This window comes from Micromys minutus (genome assembly GCF_963924665.1).
Source record: "Micromys minutus genome assembly, chromosome: 17".
Classification (NCBI taxonomy): Eukaryota; Metazoa; Chordata; class Mammalia; order Rodentia; family Muridae; genus Micromys; species Micromys minutus.
Genome location: NC_137952.1, coordinates 27999166 through 28019441, shown reverse-complemented (window position 1 = coordinate 28019441; position 20276 = coordinate 27999166). Strand labels below are relative to the sequence as shown.

The window sequence follows — 20276 nt, the reverse complement described above, 5'->3', positions numbered from 1 at the left end:
CACATAAAACAAAACTACAAGTAATCTTTATTTCCCATTATTCTATTTTGAAACTTGGGCTTTGTTTCCCATGGATACTCTAACCTGTAGTGAGCATTGTGGTTTCTTTAAAACCCCAGGTATGTTATGTGGGTATGCTTTTGGTTTTAATTCCAGATGTAAGATAAGAGGCTACTTCACAGCAGGTGATTACGATGTGCTCCTTGCACTAGCAAGGGTGTGGCTTTGTCAGCTGCAGGTAAATTCTGGAGAAGATGTAATTGGAAGAGCCCTGAAAGGACCTGTGGAGGCTGCAGCTTCTGCTGCTGCTCCAGGTTGCTGTTGTGGTTTATCAAGTCATGAACAAAGAAACAAGTTGGTGAAGCTGGACTTGCCCCAAGGAGCCCAACACCCCTAATCAGCAGTAACTAGTCTAAAGAGGTCTATGCCCCTCTCCCCTTAACATTTATCACCTATGTGATGTTAGTGGATTGGAAGGGATTAGGATGGAATAAGAGTTGGAAGGGTGGGAGAAGTATAGAAACCCAAAAAATTAGAGAAGAAAATATGTCAACACTAAGGAGGCCCAACCCTTCCAATACCTGACAGGACCAGGTATGTGCATGGGCTAAAAAGGGTTTTCTTTGTGATGTGTGCAGGAGTGAAGGTTGGATTGACTTGGGTATTTGCTTTGTGTGCATGCTTGTGGAAGTCAGGTTGACTGAGGCCCGGGTCTCTCGGTTGAACCCAGAGCTTGCCAGGTCAGCTAGTCTAGCTAATTGGCTTGTGCCAATAATCTTTCTCTGGGCCCCTTGGGATGGGATTACAGGTGGGTGATCACTCTAACAGGTGTTTACATGTATGTGGGTGCTGGAGATCCAAACTCAGTGTTTTTGTACCCCCCCCAAAAAAAAAAACAGTTGTCCTGCTGTGGCTGAGAACTGCTAGTAAGGAGAATGGTGGAACCAGCCATGTGCGCACCTTTATTTAGATAGTTGACCCCAGAGTAGACCCACCCTAAAACTGGCAGGAAATGAGTGCAGAGAGTGACTGGGCTCCTTGGTGACTGAGAGCCATCTGCAGATGCTATGGACAACCCAGAACAAGCTAAGTAGACAGTTATCTGCAGGCCTCCCAGCAAACCTGACACTTTAGGTGGCATCAGACTATGCACCAAGACTTGGGACAAAGTGGAGAAGGAACATGACCAGGAGCCCTCTAGGTTTGGTGGAGGTGCGCCTACTGGGTTCTTGGTAGTAAATGGCTCTAGCTGTGTTCTAGATGGAATCCTGGTTGATCTTAAATGAGGTCATCTGGTTCAAGCATACATGGTAAGCTGCAGCCACTAGAAGAAGAAACCCTGAGGTCAGTACAAAAGCAAGCAAAGAGGTGCCCATCATCCCTCTGAATTGCTATCGCTGGGATGGAGAAGGGGTGGAATTTTTCCTAGGAAACTATCTTTTCACTGCAGTGCATCTTGGGGGTGGGACAAGGCTCTCTTGTGGTACACCCACCCCAGGAATCACAGTCTTCAGCCGGCTCCTGGGAGTGAGAAGCACATTGGGTTCGGTCTGCCTCATGTGTCCCACCTTGAGTTCTATGCAGAGGATGTGCTGTGTTTGTTGCACTTACCTCAAGTACATTCAGTTTGATGATGCCGTCTCCATCCTTGTCAAATGCATTAAAAGCTCCTGTGTGAAAGCACAAGGCAATAGTTTTGGTTTTTTTTTTTTTTTTTTTTTTTTTCCTTCACCTTCCACTCCTTTTTCTAGGGTTTTGGCTTATTTTACTTGTATTTGCTTTTTGAAGAATTTGTTGTATGCATGTGGGCACAGAAGATATGTAGAGAGGTCAGAGGGGCAACTCTGGAAGTGGTTCTCTCCTTCCTCATGGGTGTTGGCCATTACACTCAGACTGCCAGACCCATGCAGCTGAGCCATCTTGCCAGCCCTTGTTTTATTATTGGTCTCTCCAAGTAGCCCAGGCTGGCCTTGAATTCATAACCCTCCTGCCTCTCCTACCTAACTGCTGGGATCACAAGTGAGCATCATGTGAGTGCTGCCCTTCCACACAAATCAATGCAGAGCATAACCAGCATTCCTCTCTTGCTTCTTTTGTCTCCCTTTGCCATCCTTTTCTTGGCCTTCAGAGAGTAATGGCTGTTAATGAAGGCTGGGTGGAAGAGTGGACAACTGTCAGACTGACTTCTTACTGCTGTGGCTGTACCATGGGAAAGGAGCCTGGAGGGGCGTGAGAGGTCTGAGGGGTAGCCTCACTTACTGAACATCCCTTCCAGCCTGACAAAGCAGCAGATGAAGCTGTCAAAGTCGATGTTCATGTGTTTGTCTGCGTAGCGCATGGTGATGATGTCGTAGAGTTGGCTGTTGAGATGGAACCCTTGGAGGGGCAGGGAGAGGAAAGGATGAAGTTCTCAGACTTTGCAGTTCTCCTTTCCCTGCCCCTTGGCCAGGCTGGCCTAGGAAATGAACTCTAAAGAGGCCCTAGGAGTCCCATCCCCTCCTGCTTTCCCCGGCTCTCAGGTCTACATGTTGTTGCCCTTTCCCCCCAGCACCTCCTGCACCCCAGCACCTGCATCATTGACTGCATTTCGCATCTCATAGCTGTTGATGGTACCGGAATGGTCTGTGTCATAGTGTTTGAAGATTTTCTGAAAATACAAAGTTCAAAGACAGCAATCACACACTTAACCCCACGTTAACCCTGTCCATCGCTCCCACGTCAGGCTCGTCAAACCTGCCAGGCCTTGATCTTTTTCCAGAGGTGATGGAACTCTTGAAGATTCAGTCTCCCAGAGCCATCTGTCTGGAGGATAGATGTCAGGACCACGGCACATAGTAAACCCCCCTGAACTGGGAGAGGTATCTAGGGTACTGTGCAGGGAGGATGATTCATCAGCTTTTACCAGGGCCCCTGCCCCTGTCAGATTCTACCTTCTCTCTTCTTAACCAAAGTTCCTTCCATCTCTACAGCTCACAGAACCTGCCCCCTAGAAACAGTTCCTTGTTTGGGCAGCATGCCAATCAGGGTTTCAAGTCTGGTAAGAGCCAGAGGTGATGACTAGCTACAACCCAGTATCCTTTCCTAACCTCTGCCAAACATCCAAGAGTATCTTTCGATGTTAGGATCCCCTTTAAGCCTTGCTTTTCCTGGGCATGGACACCCTTAACTGTTCCCCTGACCCTGTGGGCAGATATCAGTGGAGTTAGGTTTGGTGACTAGAAGGATACATCCATGAGAGCTATCATGCTTCTGCAGGACTCCAGCGTGAACCCTTGTGTCTTCAGGTCCTTGTCTGGGGGGATGGAGAAGGGTGAGGAGCTGCGTTCAGACAGCTGGGGGCCCTGCCCATCCCCCACATCTGGCGTGAGTCGCTCACGTTTGTTCACCACTGTGTTAAGGACATTCTTGAGTTCATCCGCACAGATCTCCATGTCCTGAAGGAGAAGAGAATTTTGAAGGGCAGAGTAGCCTCTGGGGCAGTGGCTTTGCAAGATAAGTTCTGGTTGTCCACGTGTGAGATCCTCTTCTGCCATGGAAAGCTGGGGCTCTTCTGAGCAAGATGGGTTCATGTTTTTACACCCTCAGCTGTCCAGACTGCAGCAAGCAGCTCACAGCCAGAAGGCTCTGAGCCACCCAGTGGTTGTTTTAGTCAGAACCCAGAAGCACAGGTTTCTGTGATACAACACACATTCTCTGGATCTCCCAAACCAAATGACCTCTGTTAAACAGTGAGTCACTTAAGGAGGTGGGTCCTGGGCTAAGAGAGAAATACATACGTCGCCTGCGATCTGCCTGAAGATGTTCCGGAACTGCTGCTGCTCCTCACTCTCCTGGTCTGTATGGCCAGGCCGTGGCTATGGGGACGCAAAGGAGACTGGTTTGTGGGAACCCAGGCATTAGTGTCCCAAACAGCCCCACAAAGCGACAGTAGGCAGCACAGGGCTCATGTCTCAGTCTACCTGCAGACCCAGAGTAACAATTCTAGAGGCTCAGCAGCCTTCTACTTCCTGCCTCGCTAACCCTGGCACCTCAGGCCAAAGGACAAATTTGCCAAGCCGACATGCAAAGGGCACCCTCGACTCTCCCTCCCCCTCCCTCCCTCCCTCTCTCTCTCTCTGATAGAACTTTCTCTGCTGTTTTGAGCCTGACTTCTGGCCAGGACCTCCAACTACTGTCTTTGTGGCTCAGTCATCAAAGGGCCCCTCCCTCCCCACTTGAGGGGTTCTCCTGGATGAAGGGCGTGGCGCTGGAGTTCTGAAGGACTGCTTAGCTGCTGTCAGACCCTACCTTCAGTTACTATCCCTTTTTCCTCCCTTGCCAACAACTCTGAATATCAAAGACAGTTCAGCCTCTCCCGTAGGCTTGTCTCAGCTTTTGTCTCCCTGTTCTCCGTTGTCCTAGCTGGAGAAGCTTCAGTGAGCTGTGTGCTTGGCCTATCCTTCCTAGCCTGGAGTTGATTTGTTGTGGAAGGGGGCCTTAAGACATTTACCCAAGACATACCCACAAAGTTCAGAGGAACTTGCTGGGAGGGAAAGTCAGTGGGGCAATTTCCAAGCCCCTTGGTGTTGAAGAGACCCTCACCTGGGAGCCACCATAACCCCTATGGACCCCAAGAGCATAGCAGAGCCCCCACTTCGAGCTAAACTCCCCATCCATGCCGCATGCTCAGAAACCTGTGGGGTTTTCCCTTGTTTATCGGGCCCTGTTTTGTCTTTGCCCTCCTCTGCCTCCTGGTCCACACCCAGCTCCTTGTTGCTGTTTGCTCTGTCTGAAACGAAGATGATGGGCTGGGGAGGGGAGGGAAAGGGGGCAGGCAGGAAGGAAGCATTACAGGCTGACACAAGGAGCAGACTACCCCTGAAGCAGCTTTGTCCAGTGAGGAGGAGGACATGGTCACTCAGCAGTTTGAGTCTCAGTTCTGTACTGATAAGCCATGTGGCTAGGGGAAAGATGCCAAGCTTTCTAGACCTCGGAGCGCTCCCCCACCCCAAGCTCCCTCTTTCTCTCCCTCCCCCGAGTTTTGTTTTATTTGGGGCTGAGTCCCACAGTGTAGCTCAGGGTAGTCTTGTGTATGCCAACCATGCGTGGCTTGAACCTCAGTTCTTTCTCAGTTTTATTCATTTTTTAATACTTATGTGTGGGAGTATACAGTTGCTGTCTTCAGACACACCAGAAGAGGGCATCTGATCCCATTACAGATGGTTGTGAGCCACCATGTGGATGCTGGGAATTGAACTCAGAACCTCTGGAAGAGCAGTCAGTGCTCTTAACCACTGAGCCATCTCTCCAGCCCTTACTCGTGTTTTTAAAAACAACTAATGTGTTGTGTGAGTTAGAGGGTCCACTATTTTATCCCACCCACCCATTTCTCCTCGTGTTATTAATAACACATGCAAAAGTGGCAGGAATGCTGAGTTCATATGATGTGATTGGTGATTGACAAATATTTTTGTGGATTTACTTTTCAAATGGAAAAACACTGAGGTCTCCCAAAAATTCAGTGTAAAACCCATTAAAAATGAGGCTTTCATACCCATCTTGGTGGCACACAACTGTCATAGCAGAGGGAATAACCACAAGTTCAAGGCCATCCTAGTAGAGAACAGGGCTCCAGCCCCTCAGTTCCCAAGAAAGTTCTCATAATCTGCTCTTGTGGCATGTCTGCTCTGGCCAGCCCTCCTCCCCACACGGAAGAAATACCTTCATTGGCAATGCATATTCCTCTGCTACTGCACCTGGGAAAACCTGACTTTCCCTTCTGATAGGGCCTCTGTGGGAACCAGTGAGTTTGTGCAAACCTCGAAGATACGACAGAAGCAAGAAGGCTACCATAAGATCATGTTCATGCAAGTGCAGAGGCCATAGAAGAGCTAGAGAGTGGCTGCCTTGTGAGGCCTGGTGAAAAGTAGAGGGGCTTGGGGCCACAGTGCAGACAATCTTAGCAGCCTCAGCTAAAGAATCAGCCTGGCCAGGAAGGTCCCACTCTCTCTCTCTGTGCAGGTTACCCAGGGGGAACACCAGAGAAAGCAGCTCTGCCAGGTTTAGCTCCAGGAGGTTCCTGAGTCCCCAGCTTGCTCTTCTAAAGGACAGTTCTTGCCAAAGCAAATGAAGTGGTGATCTCAGAACAAGCAAAGGTGATGGTCTGAGCAGCCCAGTGGGCAGCGTATAGCCATGGGGGACATCTCTACCAGCCATGCAAATAGACTCTTCTACAGTTCTTGACAACACAGGCCTTGAAGTGTAAGGAGCACTGGGAAGGTAAGGACAAAACTGGTCTCAGAGTAGACATGGGACTGTGGTTCCAATGTTCCCAGTTTCTAACTGTGTGGGCAAATCACTTTGTTTCTCTGAATGTGAACCCTCACTTTAAAAAAAAGCATAAACAGTACTTACCTTATAGATACTATGATATAGGTGGATAGGAGATTGCTATAAGCACTCCACATGAAATACGTTCCCTCTGGTCTGGATCAGCACCCATGCCAGGAGAACCTCTGTGATAGATTTCCCAAGACCACCATGAGCACCCACACCAAACCTTGTCTTATAGCTGTGGTATTTTAGAGCACAGACTCTAGGGAACCCCCGGCTCCAGTACTGGCTAAGTGTGGTCTCAGGGAGACTAGCTTGTCTATACCTTTTCTCCCTCTAAGGACGGGACTAATAATGGAACTACAATCCTAGGATTACTGTGAGGTTGAGGTGAAGCATCTGCAAGAGCACCCAACTCAGCAGAAGCTCCAGGAAAAGGAGGAAAAGGTGTGTCATGCCACATGTTACACATGCGAATACACACACATGCCCTGTGTTACACACAGATATACACACATGCCATGTGTTACACGAGTGTATATACATGCATGCATGTACATACATGCCACATGTTCACGTGTGTGTACACACATGCATGCATATACACATGTGTACATATGGATGCACATGACACATGTACACAACATGCCACATGTACACATATGCATGCATGTACACATACATGCACAGTGCCCAGCCCACTCACCCTGTTACACCCACCTTGTTTTTTTTCTTTTTCTGCATAGAAAGAGGGACAGTAAATGAGGAATGGATGAAAATCAACTTTCTATGGTGGCTAGTAGCTCAAGGCTCTGGGGTCCAGAAACTGTGGTCAATTGGACCTTAAAGGATATGAGGGCCAAGAGATGGCTCAGTGGGTAAAGGCACTTGCCACCAAGGCTGACAACCCAAATATGACCCCTTAGGACCACAAAGCAAAACAAGAGGATTGACTACCACAAGCTGTCCTCTGACTTCCACATGTGTGCTTGGGACATGAACATACATGAGTTAATTAATTAATTAATAAAATACATGTTTTAGAGAGCACAGAGGGCAAAGGAGCAAGAGAATTCTCCCACCATATTTCAAGACTGACAGCTGCTACGCTTTGTTCTGCGGGGGGAGGGAAAGGACCTTGACGGTCTCTAAAAATTGGTCACTAAGATGCAACTCAGTCAAACCTGTGTGAAAATGAGTTTTTGTTTGTTTTGTTTGTTTAAAGACACTGGCTAATGGCTCAGCTGACTTGCCACTTACCACTGGCCGATCCACAGAGATTGTATTTTCAGCTTCCCTGTAAAAACACAAACACAGGGTATCTCAACATCTTGCTGAACAAACCGGAATCGACCCCAAGAATTTGTTCAGGTCACTTGGCTTCTTTGTGGTCAAAGATTTCAGATTAAATCTAAAAGAGCCTGGGGCTAAACACCCCAGGAGCCAGCCCCATGTAGATGCCATTCCCAGAAAAGCCCAGGCACACAGCTACTTGTTGGTGTTGCCCGGAGTGCCTCCAAAGCATGGCCCAGCTATCTAGCAACAGGGATAGAACTCAGAGAGGCAGGGTCTGTCAGTACATCTGCCGAGATGACGCCTGGCTGGCTCCCGTGCCTTCCAACCTCCCACACAGTTATTATTTCTAAAATTCTAATGTTTCTATAAAACAATATATGTTCCCTTGTCCCAAAAGTGTTAAGCTCCATAAAGGCATGGAGCCCCGTCTGCTTAGTTCACTTCACGATCTCCATCCAGTGCCTGGGAGAGTCCCCGAGACCAATCTGAGTGAGTTCAAGGCCAGCCTGGGAAACTGAGTCAAACCTCTGCGGCCCTGGGTTTACACTCCAGTGCTATAAAAAGCAATCAGAGGAGTAAGGGAACCCAAGTAATGGCTCCAGAGTGGAGAATAGCAAAGGCCAGTATGTGTGTCCCCCAAGAGCCCTGAAGGAAATTGGTCCAGCTGCCTCCTGGCTATGGGATGGGCCACGTGAGTGACCTCTTAGGGACAGGTCAGGAAAGCCAGGCTGGTACTCACTCAGAGAGATTCCTCTTTTCAGAGAAGACCCGGAGGATGAATTCCCCCTCCTGATGGGGCTCGTAGGTGGAGGGTACAATGACATACTCGCTGGGTGGCAGGCGGAAGCGCTGGGACACCTCCCGCATGTTGATGTAGGTTTTGCTTCTGGCCTTGGAGGCGTTGTACAAGAAGAAGTCCTTCTGCAGGTGTTGCTTATTTCCATGCATCTGGGGACAAGAGCCCAAGAGAACTGAGCCTCTTGGGAGGGTTGCGTGAACCTGCTGTTAGTGCCTTCCCACCCCCGCCAAGAGCCCTCCCCTTAACTCTTCAACTCATTGATCATTTGTTTTATAGTCCTTATCTACCTACTTCGGTTCCTAAGGCCTCAAATTGCTGAACATCAAAGAAGTTCCATAGCTCACTTCTTTTTTTTTTTTTTTTTTTTTTTTTTTTTTTTTTTTTTTGATTCAGAAATAAAGGTCAGCTCTATGTTTTTCCCTTGACAGGGCCCACTCACCAGAATTGATGATCCTCAATTCCAAATCCCCCAAGCTCACAAGTACCCCAAAGATGGGGAAGTACTAGGTTCTGAAGAAGGTGATTCTCCTGTTTTAGGAGGCAGCCTCCTTCAAGTGCATCTCTGGAAGTGTCCTACTTGCCTGAGTATGGGCGAGTAAGTGTGTGAAAATTTGTGTGTTTGATGGGCAGGCTGTCCTAGTGGGAGGGAGGAAACGTGCATTACGGGCATGGTACCCTCCTATCAGCCTCGATCACCAACCCTACCGGGAAGCTTCTCAGGGAGCCACAGACAGACTTAGGACCCCCAAAGAATGCTGCACATCACGGCTGGCCACTGCCACTGCTATACCTCTTTGGGAACCTGGAAGCAAAATAGAAAAAGAACGCCTCTGATGTGAATGAGGTCAAGAGTCGGCAGAGGGAATGTCAGTAACCCGAGAGTGACTGTGGGCTCTAACTCCTGCTACCACCTGGCCAGCTCCGGTCCTGCCCACTGCGCCTGTGGCATTTACTGGTTACAGACCTGTGTGTGCCTGAGACCAGGAGCCCTGGTAGTCACTAGGGACAAAGAAAGCCAGAGGACTCTGCTGGAAACTTCCTATTTCTCCCCTCTGGAAAGGTATGTTTACCTCGCTGGAGCTGAGGTCCTCATACCTCGTAGATGGCGAAGCCAATGGTGAACAGGTTGGCCCCCAGCTTCCGGTCCTTGCGCCGATTTTTCTGCATCAGAGCCACGAGGAAACTGCAGATCACCTCAGAGTCATCAGGATCGTCATCTTCCTCCAGGAGCTTGAGACGGTACTGTGGATTGGTCCAGAAAGTGTCTGTGCCCCGAGAAAGGAAATACACTTTCAAATACGCCTCTTGGAGAAAGGGCCAAAAAGAAAGTGAGACAGGAACCCGGTCTCCTCTGTTCCCTGTGAGGGGTAACGTTAAGATTTGTATTTATGAGGCTGGAGAGATGGCTCAGTGGTTAAAAGCACTGACTGCTCTTCCAGAGGTCCTGGGTTCAACTCCCAGCAACCACATGATGGCTCACAACCATTTGTAATGGGATCTGATGCCCTCTTCTGGTGTGTCTGAAGAGAGTGACAGTATGCTCACATACATAAAATAAATAAATCGTTTTAAAAATTGTATTTATGTGTGTGTGGGTGTTTTGCTTATGTCTGTGAATCACTTGTGTGTCTGGTGCCCATGGAGGTCATAAGAGGGCCACCATGTGGGTGCTGGGAACCGAACTGAGGTCCTCTGCAAGACCAATAATAGCTCTTTACCACTGAGCCATATCATTAAATGTTCCCATTAAATGGGTTTTGACTTAGAATTAGGGCAGAATTCCCAGCAGGTTCTGAAGTGGCCCTGTGTTACTGCTGCCAACTCATACTACTTATTTATGTAAACGGGACTCACAAGATTGACAGTTATATCCATCAATATATCCATCAATTCAAAAAAGATGCTGAAAATGCTCTGGGTCCTATGGTATCTAATATTCTACAAGATTTAAATTTTTGTGCAAAAGCAAACGAGCCCATCTATATCATTAACATACCAATAAGTGGTGAAGTTACATGTGCACTAGTGAACTGTTTTAAATTAAAATTATTTTCTTTGGGTTTCTTGAGATGATTCTCATGAAGACATCCTGCATGCTAAGATTAGAGGCATGTGCCACCATACATGCTTTGTTCTGTGTGGGGGTGGAGTGGGAGGGCGAACTCAGGACTCAGAGTTTCTCTGTTGCTAACCCTGGCTGTCCTGGAACTCTCTCTGAAGATCTGCCTTCCGGGTGCTGGGTAAAGGAGTGTGCCACCACAGCCTGATGTGACTCCTACTTTCTAACTGACCCCTACATTCCAGTGACACCTGTGCTACATGTCTAAGCTCAGTTTCCTGTCTGACTTCCCTGCTCTGTACTGCCCCTTTCTTCTCATTTAGTTACTCATCTGTTCCATTATAAAATACTGTTTTGTGTGTGTATGGGATATGTGTGTTTGTGTGAAAGCAGGTGCATGCATGGCATGGCATGTGCGTGGAGGTCAAAGGGCAATGTTGAGCATCAGCCCTGTCCTTCCACCTTCTTGGTGGGGGGGAGTCTCTGTTGTCTGCTGATGTGTATGCTGGGCTAACTGGCTTCTGAGCTTCTAGAATTCTCCTGACTCCATTTCCCATCACTGAGATTATGAACACACATCTTTTAGTGTGCCTGACTTTTGTAGGGGGTTGGAGGATCCAGACTCAGTTTATCAGGAAACTTCTTTATAGGCTGAAGCATCTCTCTGTCGTCGTCATTGAGTTTCTGTCATATAACTAAGCCTACTCTAAAATGTAGATGACTTCAGTTCTCTATTACAAATCATTACCATGGTGGTCAATATGTACACAAACCTTTCATGTCATAAACTAAATTCCCTCTGTTGTAACTCCACAACCAACCGCACAAAAAGCAACACACCAACTTTTGTTCTGTGTAATTTATATTACAATATTGACTCATCTGCCCAGGTCATTGTACTGAGACCCCCGGTGTTATTCATTATTCCTTCCCTACATCTGAATTCTCCCCTCCATCTCTGAAGCCACGGATTTGGACATGCATTCAGCATCTCTGCTATGGACTGGCAGTAGCTGCCAGTCCTCCATATACCTTCAACAGGACTGACATGGCGTTCTGACAGTTTTCTGCTTCCGTATTTGCTGCCAGCAAAGGGACTTGCTACATGCTCCCTATTGGAGATTCCTCAGCATGTTTCCGTCTTTAAGTGAGGAGGCTTTAATAAGACAGTCCACCCCTCAAGATGAGTACAGGCTCAATAAATGATGGCTAGAATTATTCTGCCCGGGACGAGTTCTGCCTAGACCTTCCCCCATGCAGAGGATCTCCCACCTGGGAAGTTTCGGCAGCCTCCAGCAGAACAGCCCCTCACCCAGCGGCCCTCGTTTACAGACACTGTCCAGGTCTGAAGTTTATCGGACTCCAGGGCATCAGCTGTGAGGTTGCAGATCTCCAGCTTTGTGAAATGGTAGACAAAGTCATCATATGACATCCTGAGAGGTTGAAAGAGGAGAAAGTCACACAGGCTGGGGAAGGGAAGATTCAAGGGCTAATACAGCACAATAAAAGTCCCCAGAAGACCCTGATGTCGCTTTGCTTGTTTGATTGCTTTTGGGAGACTGGATTTCATCCTGTAGTCTTGGTTGACCCTGACCTTTTGACCCTCTTGTCTCTGTCTCCCAAATGATGGACTTACAGTTGTATGCCCAGCATTGCCATTTCTGACATATCTACCCCAAACTATCACCATGTCTTATGGCCATGACTCCTCATTTGGCTTTGAAAAGAGAGAGCTGAAAATCAATTCTCCAAAATGCTGCTGTGTGCTTCACCATTGCCAGACACATTTTAGGTTCAGGGAAAAGAGATGTCACTTGGGAAAAGATAGTGCTGAAGCTAATGACATCACAGGTAAATGCATCTGCATCCTGAGGGAACCAAAGGCGTTGTAGGAAATGTTGTTGTCAGCTGAGACTCAGAAGGCTGACGTGACCGGAATAAGCCTGATACTGGACAGCAGGTATGAAAAGCTCCTTGGCTCAGAAGAGAGCCATGTCAGGGTCAGCGCACAAGGGTGGCTGGAACAAAAGCTGCCAAGGGAGGGTCTGGGTCTGAGCTCAGTCACTTCCATGACCTGGCACTCTCTTTTCAGAACCTCACTTTTGCTGGGCCTTGAACTCCCATGGGAAAACAGGCCCCAGATATGCCAAAGACGGACCCTGATGGCTTCTGATTGGGAACTGAGATCTCACCTCCCTGCCTGGGTCATGAACTTACCAGAACTCTCCATCCTCGGTAACCTGGTGCTGTAGACGGGCCTTCTCATCTTTGTCCACAAAGCTCCAGTCCTTCCAACTAGTAGGAAAATGGAGGGGTTAAGAAAGGTAGGGGTCTGATGTAGGCTGGGACAGAGGATCAGAGAAATACAAAGTTGGAGAAGCCCCTAGCCAGACCACAGCCAGCATGAGCCATCAAAATGCAGCTACGGCCTGTGACCATCAGTGGGAAGCCGGTAATTGGTTCTCATCACCTTCAGTACTAAGGCCAAACCCCTCGAGTGGGCTCACAAGGGCTTGGCTGTCTCTGGCTGAGTCTTCTAGCCTCCTCATTAAAACTTGAATCTGCAAGTAGGAGAACAGGGATTCCCCTTTGGTGAGTGCAAGCTGTATATCCGTATATCCTTAAACATGTCACTTGGCCCTGTCAGCGTCGACTTCCTCAGCTGCAGAAGGGAAACCACTACAGCATCTCTCCAGGAGCTAAAATGAAGTTATGAAATAACTCATCGAGACTGTTAGCTTGCTGCCTACCAAGGTGCTAAGAAAAGATTGAGCACGTCACAGGAAAGCAGCCCGGCACGGTTTCTAAGAGCAAGAAGGGAAGCACATTTATGTCACGGGCTGGGTTAGAAATTAAGCTAAATGGGGTTCCGGGTGTGCTGTGTGGAGATTTCTGAGAGACTTGCTCCCACTCAGTGGTCCCGAAGAGGGAGGAGTCAGTGGGAAGTGTGTCCAGGCACCGAGTTAGTCTAGAAACACAGCCAGGTCATTGTGGGTGACTTGGACCAGTAGAAGAGAGAATAATGAGGTTCTGAGTACCTCCCACAGCAAAGAGCACAGCAATACCTTCAGGTAGCCAAGGTAACTATCCATCCCAATCAAAGTATGATCCCGCCACTGAAACTTAACCCACAGGAACAAGCCTATGTCTCTACATTCCTCTCTACATCTCCGGTAGTACAGAGTCAGCTGCAAGACAAGATCTGAGGTGGTGAGCTCACAATCAGCTTCGTGTATGCCTACTGAGAGGTGAATTATTCACAGACTACCTCAGTGCTTAGCCCGGTGCCTCCTAGTTCATGGGTGATGGATAAACACTTGCTAAGTGAATGAATGTGTGAGTGAAAAGAACCAGGGGTGGCCATACATTGCTACAGTGCATACCGAAGTCTGTAAGAACAGAGCTACATGAGGCCTGGGTGTGGGGCTTTTCCATTGTTGAGTTTTAGTGTTCAAGCCCAAAGGGGCTGCCTGTCACTTAGCAGGGACAACTTGGCTTTGGTGACTCAGAGAACTCTAGAGAGACTTGCAAAGTTCTGGAACCTTTGTGCTGATTTTTCCATGGTGTGATTTTTCTTGTTCCCAGTCTGTTCTTTTCAGAGATAAGCAGTAAAATTCTCCCACGGGTCTTGACGGATTTGGTGTTGGGGCAGCGAAGGAGAGGCTCTTCCGGTCTCCGTTAAGCACTTTCCCCAGCTGTCACCATTACCCCTCGTAAGAGCCACCTAGACACTGTTAGTACTGCTTCTCTTTTGTAGGTGAGGTAAAGGGGGACACTACGGAGGGGATTACCTGTTTGGTCCAGAACCCTGATGGAGACTTCTAGAACTATTCCTCTCAAGCCTATAAGCACCTCATGCTCACCAAGTCCCTGGCTCCCCTGCCTTCACCTCCTGCCCTTTTGGGGAGCCCACACCAGTATCCTTCTCTGCAGGTTTGAGGGTGATCTTCCACCAGTACCAACAAAACTCTCAGGGTTTGGTACCCAACCCAGCATGGCCCCAGGCTCTGTTGCTTGTGGCCTGCCTCACCCATCACTCCAAGAGCCGTTCCACTCCACCTGGCCCCAGGGGTTCCGCAGCCGCACCAGCTTCACCTTCTCGCCTTTGAACAGGGCCTGGGGTAAAGAGACACAATTCTGAAGCTCAATCAAGTTTGGAAAGATGGGGCACCTGACTTGGTCTGAGAGCTAGGTAGAAACTGAGAGAATCCAGTATAAAGGCCGCCTGCCTGGCTCTGGACTAGTAGACAAACTAGAAGCTTGCTGACAGCGTAAGGCGTTTGGCCACTGTCTGTGCTGGTGGGGGGGGAGGGTAAACATTTATGATGAGGCTTTAGAAATATTATTTTTTCTGTTATTAATATTAAATATTTCTGTTTGGTTTTATTCTTTTTATTTATGTGGATGTATGTTTGACCACGTGAGTTTATGGGCACCGCATGCCTGCAAGTGCCTGAACAGGCCAGAGGTCCGAAGAGCCCCTGGAACTAGAGTTACATACAGGTGGTTTGTAAGCAACCTGATGGTGCTGGGACCTTAACCCAGGTCCTCTGGACAAACAATAAATTCTCTTAACTGCAGAGCCACGTCTCTGCTCTTATTTTTATTCACTGTATGTGCCTGACGTGAGGTGTGCATGTGCCTCAGTGCATGTGTGGACATCAGAGGACAACTTTCTGGAGTTAGTCCTCTCCTACTGTGGGTTCCAGGTTTGAACTTAAGTCTTCAGACTTGTGTAAATAAGTGTTTTTACCAAGTCCCCTCACTACCCCTCTGAGTGGGTGATTTTTAAAAGGCCCCTGATGGCTAAACTACAGACAGATGGACCAATTAGAAAAAGATGCCCTATTATCCAGTGCAGTAGGGGATGCAGACATAGCCTCTCTTAGGCTATTTTTTTTTCAGGACATAACCTGTCCAACTTATGCTACAGCCTCACAGTGCTCCTGCTTGGGAAGTGACCCAGGGCAGAAACCCCACAGGAAACAATATGAACATGAGTGGACAGGAAACATGGCAGCAAAAAAACTCAACTTTGTAGGACAAAAGTAGTATCTCTAATCATCCCTTGGAAACAACTAGAAAAATTCCAGTCTTTAGCGTTAAAAGCAGAAAGAAAGGCCATGGAACCACTCAGTTAATGAAATACCTGCTGGTCAAGAATAGAGACCCAAGTTTGGATTCCCGGCACCCATATAAAAATGATGCCACCATAAAGTATATCTGTAACCCCAGCATGGTGGAGGAAGTGGTTCCTGGAGTTCATTGGCCAACCAATGTAACCAACGTAACCAATTGATAAGATCCAGGCTCAGTGAGAGGCATTGTTTCAAAATAAGAACCCCTGAGGAATACCCAATACTGACCCCTGGCCTCCACATGCACAGTCATAAGTCTGCACATTCTACACACACAGCTGAACCAAGAAGAACAGTGGCCAGGTCTACCTTGAGTCTGTCCCATAGGTCCCTTCTGCCCTCAGGAACCCAGCTTGGACCTGACTGGCAAGTTCTCTGAGTTGTGACAGGAGCCCAGAAAGCTAAGTTCTGACTTTAGCAGGTTAACTCGGGGGTTTCTAGGCCCCACCAAGCTCCAGAAGACTCACCTCTTCCAGCCCAGTGACTGAATAGGCATGCCCTTTCACCAGCCCACAGGCCATTCTTGTTTCGTACTGCACTGGAACAATTGTCTGTAGAATAATAACCAGACAGCCTGTCAGGAGTTGGGGGCTGGGAGCAGAAGTTCTGCTGATTGGAGATAAGTGTTTGTACTGGTCCATTTCTGAGTTATCTCAGACTAAGGATGACTCTCTTCCTTGATCCTATGTTTTATGGCCAGGATCAGACTCTAGTTTTTCGAGAGCAACAGGAAGATGCTGCCCTAGTCCTCCTAGCTGATCTTACTGCCCTAGTGGCCAGAAAGCAAGGTGAAGCCTGGAATAGGAGGTGAGTAAAAGAATTTGCCCCTCCCTTCTAGACCCCCTCAACAGAGGAGAGGGGACATCTGGGGTCTGTGCCTTCCTCTGAGTCCATCGAAAGTTGACTATTCCCCAAAGAAGGACTTGAGAAAGGGAGTTCCCTTGACACCACCTCACCTCCCTCACACTTACCTAGAACAGGAAAGTCAAGAAAACTCTGTCCCTGCTCCCAATTCAGAGAATACTGAGTGGTTCCCTGCTGTGACATGACTATACCTAAATGCAGGGACAGTTATTCCAGGGGCAGAGATGTTCAAGTTCTAGTTCTTGAGGGATTCTTCGGCACAAGGGTAGATTACCAAGGCCTTCTGAGCCCTCGACAGGCATCCCAGCATGGCCTAGTAAGAACAGCTTTGGGGGGAGATTCTGGGAGCCATGTGAGTGTGAATCCTTCTTCAGGGAGACAGTTGTAGATGAGTCTGGAACTTTTTTTCATTTTAGTCTCATATATTTCATTCATTTGACCCAGATTAGGGCAGGGCACTAACCTATATCTCAGAGGCTGCCTGAGATGGCTTTTGGCTCTACCCAGCCTATTGTTTTGACCCAGCAGTAACAGAGTGTTAGTAAGTAAATTATAATATATTTTTGCACATTAGACTATTGTACAGCTATTAAAATGATTTTTAAGAATTTAGTTGCATTTTAAAAATATGAACCTCAACAACAACAACAACAACAAGAAGCAGGCTGTGAAGCTATAACAAATACTGAGATATAGTTTTAAAAACAAAAATATAGTTTAAGTATGTGCCCTGAAGGACCATATACCAAATGCTGGGCAGTTATCTTTGGATGGGAAAATATAGACAAAATTTCTTCTGTGTTTTTCTGCATGGCTCTGTCCTTCAATAAGCACACGTGCCTTCCAAGGAGGAGGATGCAAATACTATAGGGCAGGGCCCTGTGATCCTTACAGGGGAGTTACCAAAAGGGAGAGAATCTGTTCTGTTCGCACTGACTGCTCTGGGGAGTCGATTTCAGAAGGCTGGGCTATGTAGATCTGAGAGTGCTAGTCAATCTAGACACTTGGAGATGTACACACCCGTGACGGTCTGTCATCTGAGCCCCTGGGGTCCAAGTCTGAGTCTCTGAGCAGCGAGTTATCCATATTTCTCACCATCCGCGCAATCAACTCCCCCATGTTCAGACCAGAAGGAGAGGTTCCATAAGTCATGTTGGTGCCATCCTGAGACCCGATAGGAAGGAAAGTGGAGAACCCAGAAAAGGAAAAGAGAACAAACAAGGGAGGGTGGGAAGGGAAGGGGACAGAAAGGAGGAACAACACGCAAAGCAAAAGAGGAGTGAGACATCAACAGGGAGCAAATGCAGAAAAGATGCTAGACATTGGTAGGACAGGAGAGTTCTCCCGTGTGTGACAACCAAGCCTTCCTACGTACAGGGAGGGCTGGGAAAGAAAAAGGCAGGAGGTGGCTTGTCCCACCCCAGACTACTATTCCCAAAGCCAGGCCATGGTGGGTCCTCTCCTTGTTTCTGTCTCAGTTCATATGATTTTGATACCCTGAGAGAGGGTCAGAGAGATCATCCAGACAGCAGCACAGAGGCCAAGGACTGAGGTGATGTCAAAGCTCAGCAACTAGGGAGCTTTCTAAGGGCAAAGATCCACAGCCAGCGATGTCTTGTGGGACATGCTTGTGTTGAGCAGTCTACCCAAGAGAGGCCTATCAGTGGGGGGCTCTGGATCTATTTCTACCAGAATTCTAGGGTTTGAAATGTCATTGCTCAGTCTTTGTCTTGAGAAGCACCCCATCCTCAGGAATACATTTCCAATGAAAAACTGTCCATTTTTAAAGTCAACAATCATCCATGTTCTTTGTTTTTAAAAGTAGGATTTCACTATGCAAACCAGGTTGGTTTCAACTTTTAAATTTCCGGAATTACTGGTAATTTCTTTCTTTCTTTTTTTAAAAGCATTTATTCATTCATTTATTTATTTATTTATTTATTTATTTATTGTGGGGAGAAAGTGCATGTAGAAGTCAGACAAGTTTTGGGAGTCCATTGTGGATTCCAAGGATCAAACGTAGGTCCTCAGGTTGAGTAGCAAGTGCCTTTACCAGTGAGCCATCTCACTGATATGGCTCTTGCTTTTAAAGCATCTATTCCATCTCAGAAGGAACCTGTGTGTTGTTAGCTGAGTGAAAGGTTTCCCTGGAATCACACTTACGTCAATGGAGCAGCCCATGAGGGAGCCTCTCTCGATAGCTTTCCTCATGATCTTGTACATGTCACTGGGAGCATCCTTGATCTCAAAAAACTCTGTCACCCCTCCTGTGAAGTCCTCCATGGCTTCTGTGGTGTTCCCACCTTTCAGAGCTTCATAGGAACCATGGAGCCTTAGAGAGAGGAAAAAAGCCAATCTGGAGTCTAGGAGTTCCAGGAAGTATGACCAGCTAGCTGAGTTGACACGAGGCCACAGAGGGCTAAAAGCATTGTCACTGTCTCTATTCTGTATGGCACTCTTCCACTGCTAAACCTAGCAGCGGAGGTAGAGGCCTGTGGTAAGAGACAACCTGACCTTACAAACATGCTACAAGTATATGGTTTTATGTAAGTAAGATCCTGGGAGCTGAACTCCAGAGATGCAATGAGCTGATTTGAACAATACTTGAAACACCATCAGGAAGGCAGGATCAAAGAGTTGGCTGTAGGAAACTGAGGATTTACTGCACACATCTCTATACCTTTTTGTCATTATGTTTTCCAGATAGGGCTCTTACTGCCTGAACCTGATCTCAAGCTGACTGGGGGCCTTGACTGAACCCCCACAATCCACATGAGCATGTATACACATGCCTAGCCCACCGTGAGAGCGACTTCGGCCGAATCTTGAAATCCACATCCCCACCTGTAGTCCTGTCTCCCATCCTAAATGTCACCTTACTTGGCATAAGCTTTCTCCAGTAGAGCACTCCAGAACTCATTGCGGTGGTTGGATTTGGTGAAAACCAGCTGATTGTTGTATGTTGGCAGACAGTCATCAATAACCACATCTACCCAGTCTCCATAGCGCCAGAACTGCAAGAGTAAGCACAGTCACACCTGGGACCACATTACCTGATCTCACATCCTACAGAGCTCTGAGCCAACGCCTTACCATTTCCTGGCTTTGCATCCTGAATCTTGTTTATTCTAGTCTGCCTGTCGAGGGTGTAATCTATATTGAACCAGGCTATGAGCTTCTGCAGGACAGGAATACTGAATACCCTTTAGTATCTACCAAAAGCCCAGCCCACTTCCCAGCATAGTAGGTCCTCTGTGAACATCTTAGGGCTTGAGACTTCTCCCTTGCCCACAGGTCTGGGACAACCTGAACATGAGTACCTTCACGTATCCCTAGTGATTCCAGTGCGTGCCCAGGATTGAGAGCTCATGACATTAAGGAAAGCTATTGGGCTAACTTAAGTATTTCTCTTTATCCCCTTTCTCTTCCTTCCTCCCCTCCCCTCCTTTCTTCTTGTCTATCATTTTTGAAACACACAGGCCAGCAGGCAGGATGTCTTTCTCTCTCCTTCTGGGCACAGCATTTAGTATGTGAAGTCAGGCGGCACAGCTGAACAACTTGTTTTTACTAGGTATCCAGGCTGGCCTCGAACTTCCCAAAATCTTCCTGCCTCCGCCTCTTGAGTGCAGGCATTATAGGTCTATGCCACCACACCCAACTGATTTATTTATTTATTGATGACAAAATGCAGGACTAAAATGGAAGAGTGCATGAGAATATCCTATACTAGTGGAATCAATTTGAGTCATTCCGGACACTAGGAGTCTTCAGGGCCAGAGGCACACTGCTCAGAACCACAGAAAGTTCC

The 20276-nt window shown here is 47.7% G+C and overlaps 1 protein-coding gene across 2 annotated transcripts in view; it reads right to left on the bottom strand.

The window, feature by feature from the left end:
• The window catches only part of CAPN3 (calpain 3), a 45625-nt gene continuing 25349 nt past the window's right edge, over positions 1-20276 (bottom strand). Inside the window, exons 4-24 of one of the 2 annotated variants that reach the window (XM_080931396.1) lie at positions 19349-19482; positions 18632-18800; positions 17489-17632; positions 16072-16155; positions 14497-14582; positions 12684-12761; positions 11739-11899; positions 9503-9672; positions 9198-9209; positions 8348-8556; positions 7573-7609; positions 7033-7050; positions 4674-4787; positions 3777-3854; positions 3377-3434; positions 3228-3292; positions 2734-2802; positions 2569-2647; positions 2260-2376; positions 1612-1670; positions 1-1324 (exon numbers count right to left, since the gene is read on the bottom strand). In XM_080931396.1, the coding sequence (XP_080787522.1) occupies positions 1298-1324; positions 1612-1670; positions 2260-2376; positions 2569-2647; positions 2734-2802; positions 3228-3292; positions 3377-3434; positions 3777-3854; positions 4674-4787; positions 7033-7050; positions 7573-7609; positions 8348-8556; positions 9198-9209; positions 9503-9672; positions 11739-11899; positions 12684-12761; positions 14497-14582; positions 16072-16155; positions 17489-17632; positions 18632-18800; positions 19349-19482 (1968 nt within the window). In that variant the 3' untranslated portion in view covers positions 1-1297. The remainder of the gene's footprint in view (positions 1325-1611; positions 1671-2259; positions 2377-2568; positions 2648-2733; positions 2803-3227; positions 3293-3376; positions 3435-3776; positions 3855-4673; positions 4788-7032; positions 7051-7572; positions 7610-8347; positions 8557-9197; positions 9210-9502; positions 9673-11738; positions 11900-12683; positions 12762-14496; positions 14583-16071; positions 16156-17488; positions 17633-18631; positions 18801-19348; positions 19483-20276) is intronic. The other variant, XM_080931397.1, reaches the window with a different exon arrangement.